The sequence below is a fragment of the Schistocerca cancellata genome, chromosome 7, assembly GCF_023864275.1.
Source record: "Schistocerca cancellata isolate TAMUIC-IGC-003103 chromosome 7, iqSchCanc2.1, whole genome shotgun sequence".
NCBI lineage: Eukaryota > Metazoa > Arthropoda > Insecta > Orthoptera > Acrididae > Schistocerca > Schistocerca cancellata.
This window is the reverse complement of record NC_064632.1, coordinates 501,669,775-501,678,525: the sequence shown is the minus strand read 5'-3', so window position 1 is coordinate 501,678,525 and position 8,751 is coordinate 501,669,775. Positions and strand designations below refer to the sequence as shown.

Here is an 8,751-nt window from a genome sequence, read left to right as displayed (position 1 = left end):
GGTTTAAAATTGTAAGACATTTTCAGGGGCAGATGTGGACTGACCACAATTTATTGCTTATGAACTGCACATTAAAACTGAAGAAACTGGAAAAAGGTGGGAATTTAAGGAGATGGGACCTGGATAAACTGATTAAACCAGAGCTTGTACAGAGTTTCAGGGACAGCATAAGGGAACGATAGACAGGAATGGGAAAAGAAATACAATACAAGAAGATTAGGTAGCTTTGAGGGATGAAGTAGTGAAGGCAGCAGAGGATCAAGTAGGTAAAAAGACAAGGTATAGTAAAAATCCTTGGGTACAGAAGAGATATTGAATTTAATTGATGAAACGAGAAAATATACAAATGTAGTAAATGAAGCAGGCAAAAAGGAATACAGACGTCTCATAAATGATATCGACAGGAAATGCACAATGGCTAAGCAGGGATGGCTAGAGGACAAATGTAAGTATGTAGAGGCTTATCTCACTAGGGGTAAGATAGATACTGCCTACAGGAAAATTAAAGACACCTTTGGAGAAAAGAGAATCACTTGTATAAATATCAAGAGCTCAGATGGAAACCCAGTTCTAAGCAAACAAGGCAAAGCAAAATGGTGGAAGGAGTATATAGAGGGTCTATACAAAGACGATGTACTTGAGGACAATATTATGGAAATGGAAGAGGATGTAGATGAAGATGAAATGGGAGATATGAAACTGCGTGAAAAGTTTGACAGAGCACTGGATGACCTAAGTCAAAACAAGGACCCGGGAGTAGACAACATTCCATTAGAACTACTGAGAACCTTGGGAGAGCCAACCCTGACAAAACTCTACCATCTGGTGTGCAAGATGTATGAGACAGACGAAATACCTTCAGACTTCAAGAAGAATATAATAATTCCAATCCCAAAGAAAGCAGGTGTTGACAGATGTGAAAATTACCGAACTATCAGTTTAATAAGTCACAGCTGCAAAATACTCACGCCAATTATTTACAGACGAATGGAAAAACTAGTAGAAGCCAGCGTCGGGGAAGATCAGTTTGGATTCCGTAGAAATGTTGGAACACGTGAGGCAATACTGACCTTACGACTTATCTCAGAAGAAAGATTAAGGAAAGGCAAACCTACGTTTCTAGCATTTGTAGACATAGAGAAAGCTTTTGACAATGTTGACTGGAATACTTTCTTTCAAATTGTGAAGGTGGCAGGGTTAAAATACAGGGAGCGAAAGGCTATTCACAACTTGTACAGAAACCAGATGGCAGTTATAAGAGTCGAGAGGCATGAAAAGGAAGCAGCAGTTGTGAAGGGAGTGAGACAGGGTTGTAGCCTATCCCCGATGTTATTCAATTTGTATATTGAGCAAGTAGTAAAGGAAATAAAAGAAAAATTCGGAGTAGGTATTAAAATCCATGGAGTAAAAATAAAAACTTTCAGGTCCGCTGATGACATTGTAATTCTGGCAGAGACAGCAAAAGACTTGGAAGAGCAGTTGAACGGAATGGACAGTGTCTTGGAAGGAGGATATAAGATGAACACCAACAAAAGGAAACGAGGACAATGGAATGTAGTCGAATTAAGTCGGGTCATGCTGAGAGAATCAGATCAGGAAATCAGACACTTGAAGTAGTAAAGGAGTTTTGCTATTTGGGGAGCAAAATAACTGATGATGGTCGAATTAAAAGGATATAAAATGTAGACTGGTAATGGCAAGCAAAGCGTTTCTGAAGAAGAGAAATTAGTGAACGTCGAGTATAGATTTAAGTGTGAGGAAGTCGTTTCTGAAAGTATTTGTATGGAGTGTAGCTATGTATGGAAGTGAAACATGGACGATAAATAGTTTAGACTAGAAGAGTATACAAGCTTTCGAAATGTGGTGCTACAGAAGAATGCTGAAGATCAGATGGGTAAACCACATAACTAATGAGGAGGTATTGAATAGAAATTGGGAGAAGAGAAATTCGTGGCACAACTTGACGAGAAGAAGGGATCAGTTGGTAGGACATGTTCTGAGGCATCAAGGGATCACCAATTTAGTATTGGAGGGCAGCATGGAGGGTAAAAATCTTAGAGGGAGACCAAGAGATGAGTACACTAAGCAGATTCCTAATGATGTAGGTTGCAGTAGGTACTGGGAGATGAAGAAGCTTGCACAGGATAGAGTAGCATTGAGAGCTGCATCAAAGCAGTCTCTGGACTGAAGACCACAACAACATCATAAAAAATTTACATGAAAACTATATCACATATCGTTACTGTTATATCCTAGTGGAAATATATCCTGTCATATACATTACCCATATTTCATACAACAAATGTATCACAGAATAAAACTGGCCAAAGAAAAAGGGAAAATATATCAACAGCTTCTTCCATTTTAAATATTGTATATAATACATAAATACAGAACTGGTGGAAAGGACATAATTACTGGACAATATGAATTAAAATGGAGTTTTACGTCTAATTCACTGAACACATGCGCTTATTTCTTTCCGAATACTTACTGTCATTTCCATTCCAGATATTGATTTTGCTTCAGCCGCTTGTCGCCCTGTCCACAGTACATTATAATCAGTGCACCTCTTATTATTCAGGACTATTTCTAATTTTTCACTTGTTCATTCTTACCTCAAACAGTATTAAGCTTTTTCGGTGATGCTGTATTATTCTCCACCAACACAATCACTGTTACTCTGTTCCTACACGTGTGCATCCACACACACACACACACACACACACACACACACACACACACACACACAGAGAGAGAGAGAGAGAGAGAGAGAGAGAGAGATGCTAATCCACATACGAAGGAGCTGGAGCTGTGTGCTTCCCATGAGAGAAGTGGTAATAGATATTTGAAGCTATTTGTCGAATTAAAGGTGCTTAGAATATTGCACAGGAAAAATATTTTATGCAATATAAAATTTTATTTATCAGACATGTGCAGTTATTGCCTTCAAATTTGATATAGTGTCACTAGTCTAACAATAAAATTTTAAGTTCCAGTTTGCGTGTACCTTATAAATCACTTTTTATCTTGCATCATGTTAATATCGAACAGATCTTGCAGCATTCTGTAGTACAAATAACGTATTACTCCTATCGCTACAATACAGGTGTAATTATGACTTAGGTTACTTGTAATTCAAATATACAATATATTGCACCAAAATGATGTTCTTGTACATTGAAAAATATGAAGTATAATCTTTTGGTAGTATTACATTGCAGACTATCTCGATGAAAAAGACTCAGTCAAGTGTGATATAAAAACTGGCCTTTGTATGTTACGTAGCAGTTTGCGTGGGTGATACTTGAAACAGCAGCGGCATGAAGGTAAAGCAAAAAGAGCGTCCATTTCATCTTTAGAAGTTAATCATCATGTTGAAGATCGTATACGATGTGTTCAAAATCTGAAAAAAATAAACAAATTTTGTAACGTGAAACTTAAAATTCAGAAAATTTGTGAAGCAGTGCTCCAAATTTCAAATCTTTATGTGATATTCTAATAATCATTTGGACAGGCATATATAGTAATGGGAAACAAACGCAAGCTTTCTGTTTGCACTGGGCATCTACAACACATGTGACTAGCGGTAGTTGTTTGCGGTGACTCCAGTTAGACGATGCGAAAACGAAGTTACAAACATCTGCTGAAACACCAGAAAAAATATTCCTGACGACTCTTACACCCCGTATGTATAGTGTAGTAACTATGTACAGGTTTTCTATTAAAACTGACTGTGAGGGGGAAAATACTGTGCTGTGTTGAGATATGATCAGAAAATGTATGCGTTTACTTCGTCCCATAGACCCTCACCCATTTATAAGCAATCCAATTCTGTGAGTTTCAGCTTTCGTGGCCTCTGTAGTGTAGTGAAAGAATCATCAGCGGCAGAGTTTTCCTATTAAAAAATTCTGGTGAACATCACCATAATTCATGAAGTAAGACATTTTGACATTACAGAGTGTGGCATGGCCATGTTTGAATTACTGTAATTTAATGACGTCATGGCATATTCTGCAAATAGGTGGGAAATATTAATATAATTTATGACATCATACATATTATCATCACACTGTGTTATTGGGACACCTCTTAATTTCTATAAATTAATGACATCACGACACATTCTACAAAATGGATGGAAATATTAAAACATTTTATGATGTGAAACACTTTGATATTACAGTTTGTGATAGGGACATTGCTGAATTAGTATAAATTAATGACATCCTGACATTTTCTGCAAGCACTAAAGCATAACCACCTCCCATTCATATTTCCAATTTTTGATCCATTTTCTCCCACTTTCCAAGATCGTGAACCAAATACATCGACAAATAGAGGACTGACAATTACCACAATGTAACATTTAAAGAAATTATATTCATGCCCCTATTAAACACTGAGCCGTGTGTCGGTTCTCGACATATATCGCACTGTATAGATTGTTCAGAGTTCTTCCATTCCATCGTTAATTGATTCTTTCATATTTTACTTATGCTGCGTACCATTCTGGTGAGATTCCCCTCTGGCGGCGTGTCTGGTCTTATCGATCTTCGAGTAGTTGCTTCCTGTTAGCCTTGTGTAAGGGAATAAGATCTTAGGGAGGATGGCCGGTTGGTTGCCTAGCGGTGACGAGTCGGTCGGTCGGTTTTCAAAATCGGGAATTAGAGAATGTCGTACGAGGAGACCGCGGCGTGGCGTGGCGGTGGAGAGTTGGCTGTTGTTGCGAGAAGCCGCATGGTCTATGCTGGCGGTGCGAGGCGAGTGGGACGAGTTGACGGGACAAGGCTGTAAGCTCTTGCTGTGAGCACCCCGGGGCCACGGCTGCGGTTCAGAGTCACTACTTGGTGGGAGCGGCAACGGATGTCTTTAAATCTTCCGTCTGGAGGCGGGAATGATGGACTAGTAACTCGCCTAACCTGAGGAGTGGTATTTTGCCGCCGTGGGTGCAAAGAAGACGAGAGCTCCGGTGACAGAGCGCGTGGCTGCGTGACTATGCCCAGTTGGATACGCTGGCGACGTGTATACGGTTGGGTGTGAGGAATCTTAGCAACAGAGTTCACCTGCTGTTTCTCTGATAAACTGCAAGTTAAGCTGGTTAAAGGTTTATATGTTAATTGAAGAATTTTGGTTTGTGCAAAAAGCGTCTTTTCTGTCTTGTGGCCTCCTGCGTTCGGGTTTCCTGTCCCTGTCGCCGGTGTGTTTATAGACAGTAATCTTTTCCGATTCTTAATAGTACTGCCCGGCAGGAAGTGTACTTCTGGGCAGTGATTATTGTTTTAGATTACATTTTTTCTGACTTGTGGCCTCCTGTGTTCGGATTTCGTGTCCCTGTCACCGGTTTAATTATAGACAGTGATCTTTTGGCTTCTTATTAGTACTTCCTGGGAGGATGTGTATTTTTGGGCAGAGATTATGGTTCCTGATTTGATTTCTCCTCCTCCCCTGGCATCGCGTGAGGTCGATGTGATTGCTGAATGTGAGGCGTTGTGGGTCTGTTAGTCCGCTTCTAGCCTGAGCATCTTTCGGGAGACAATTGTGACCGCCCTTACACCCGGTCGGTTAATTAGTTCTATCCCAGGACATTTTGGTGGCAGGACATGGTATTAAGGCATGGTATTGTAAAATGTTAAATGGTTGTATTTTACTCTGATTGTTCTTTGGCCACTGTTAAAAAGGTTAAGTTTGCCTTTCATTGGAGGGTTTTTAAAATTACTTGGCTTTAAAATTGTTAGTTATTGTAAAAGGTGAATGACTGTATCTTTACTTTGATTGTTTTAATCTACTTGGAATCCTTTGAAAATGCTAGTTCTGTCTCCCTGTTAGCGATCCCTTTTAATTTAATATCGTGTTGTGCCAAAGTTTAAAAGCTACATCTTCGATAGCGAAATTGTATGCAAACTAGTGGTTTTTTGTTTCACTACTTGGAAAGTTTTAATTTGTTATTAAATGCTTTATCAAAGTCTGTTTTAAGTAAAATGGCTTGGCTATTAACGGTAAAGTGAAGTTTTCAAATTTCATTACTTGGAAAATTTTGATTTGTTATCAAATGTTTTATCAAAGTCGGTTTTAAGTAAAATCGCTTGGCCGTTAACTGTAAAGTAAATTGTTTTCAAAAGGCACTCATGCCTACTAGCTTTTTTGGATCTGTTCCTGGTCAAGTGATAAAGAAATGACTTTTAATGGTTGAAGTAATCAATAAAGAAATCGTAAATTGCAACTCGACAGTAATCAACTAATTTTGGCCCCGATTCCCAACTGGGGGTTTACCTTGATTAATCGTAACACCCGTCTCAAACACATTCCACAAAGCGTTAGTTAATAACAGATATACTCCTGCCAGGCACATTCTGCAAGCACTCGAAAGTATGAACACATCCCTCCATTACTATATATAACTCAATCAGTTTTGTCGATATTCTCTCAGAATTATAAATACACACATAAGTCCAAGACTGAATAATTAACTCCGCATGACATTGAAACAAATACAGTGATATCCCACGCAAAACAAATATCACACTCCACCAAACAGGTACCAGGTCTAGAAGAAGGAACGCTCTTCTGGATGATCAGCGTGTTAAAAACAGTGAAATCACTATAGGCTGCTTTGGAGATATACAACGCTACACGACTACAGTAGACTTGTAAATTATGGAATACAAAATGTGACTACATACACTCACAACTCATCGACAAATTTACAATGTAAACAGTTAGCATCTACGCCGGTACTGGATAGAAATGGTGTAGGAGATGAACTTTATTCAGAATTTTTTTTTAAAAAAAGCACTTTCCGAACAGGCCTTGAAGCCCCAACGATACCGAGTTGCTACTGTGTAATCCTCAGCCCTTAGGCATCATTGGATGGGGATACGGAGGGCATGTGGCATGTGGTCAGCACACCACTCTCCCACCTGTTGTCAGTTTTCGTGACAGGTGCTGCTACTTTTCAATCAAGCAGCTCCTTAATTAGCCTCGCAAGAGCTGAGTGCACTCTGCTTGCCGACAGCACGCGGCAGACACGGACTGTTACCCATCCAAGTGTTAGCCAAGCCCAACAGCGCTTAACTTCGGTGAGCTGACGGGAACCTGTGTTACCACTGCGGTGAGGCTGTTGGCGTATAATTTATTTAAGGTAAACCAAAAATGTAATGCGATGATATATTTGTAATCGTACACATGGTCAGGGATGTCTCTGGAGATTGCCAGCTCAGTATCTAGTGCTCTTTCCGCTGCCCAAGGGGAAGTACTGGCGCAGTTGTTGGGGTGATAATCGTTAACGTCGGTGCTGCCGATTTCCTCGACCAGCCGCCACCTAATGTAATTGCGATAGAGTGCGCATGGCACGGACGGTTAATCCCAAATCATTTGGCTATCTCAGAGGGGACGAATTTATGATGGTTGGTGGTTAGTGGAATAGAGAGCGCATGAAATGCCATTATCTTTCTCTCTCTCTCTCTCTCTCTCTCTCTCTCTCTCTCTCTCTCCCTTTACTAATCTCTCTTTCTCTCTCTCTGTCTACCTCCAGCAAATTGTGGTACCCTGATTGAAAGCTTATATGATATGTATATATGCAAGGTACAGAAGCCTTTGGCAGAGAATGAGCGTCTGTGCCATTATTTGTTGTGGGCCAGCAGTGGCGGCAGAAGCCTCTGAGCTGGAAATCTGCCGTGTCACACTTGGGCACAGATATTGTGTTTCCACACCACATTTTTGCTTTCTTTAAATGAAGTGCAGTTCCTCTACCACTCCTAAATTTAGCAATGTGTTGTGAGTGTAAAGCTTGAATTTTTATGTCATTATTTACAAGATTACTACATTCAAAAAAGTGTCGTATTTCTCTGAGACAACGTTATAGAGAGATCATTGTTTCTTAACTCTCTAATAATGCAGGAGCGTGTCCCATGAAAACTTGGTATATATTTGTTGTAGTGTACTATTTATTTACATCTACATCTACATCATTACTCTGCAATTCACGTTTATGTGCTTGGCAGAGGGTTAATCGAACCACAATCATACTATCTCTCTGCCATTCAACTCCCGAACAGCGCGCGGGGAAAACGAACACCTAAACTTTTCTGTTCGAGCTCTGATTTCTCTTATTTTATTTAGATGATCACTCCTACCTATATAGCTTGGGCTTAATAAAATATTTTCGCATGCGGAAGAGAAAGTTGGTGACGGAAATTTCGTAAATAGATCTCGCCGCGACGAAAAACGTCTTTGCTTTAATGACTTCCATCCCAACTCGCGTATCATATCTGCCACACTCTCTCCCCTATTACATGATAATACAAAACGAGCTGCCCTTTTTTGCACCCTTTCGATGTCCTCCGTCAATCCCACCTTGTAAGGATCCCACACCGCGCAGCAATATTCTAACAGTGGACGAACGAGTGTAGCTGTCTCTTTAGTGGACTTGTTGCATCTTCTAAGTGTCCTGCCAATGAAACGCAACCTTTGGCTCGCCTTCCCCACAATATTATCTATGTGGTCTTTCCAACTGATGTTCTTCGTAATTTTATCACCCAGGTACTTAGTTGAATTGACAGCCTTGAGAATTGTACTATTTATCGAGTAATCGAATTCCAACGGACTCCTTTCGGAACTCATGTGGATCACCTCACACTTTTCGTTATTTAGCGTCAACTGCCATCTGCCACACCATACAGCAATCTTTTCTAAATCGCTTTGCAACTGATACTGGTCTTCGGATGACCTTACTAGACGGTAAATTACAGC

General features: G+C 40.0%; 1 protein-coding gene across 1 annotated transcript in view; it reads right to left on the bottom strand.

The window, feature by feature from the left end:
* Positions 1-2,898: 2,898 nt before the first annotated feature.
* Positions 2,899-8,751, bottom strand: part of LOC126092857 (uncharacterized) — a 215,415-nt gene continuing 209,562 nt past the window's right edge. The window contains exon 15 of the mRNA XM_049908587.1: positions 2,899-3,406. Within this exon, the coding sequence (XP_049764544.1) occupies positions 3,359-3,406 (48 nt within the window). The 3' untranslated portion in view covers positions 2,899-3,358. The remainder of the gene's footprint in view (positions 3,407-8,751) is intronic.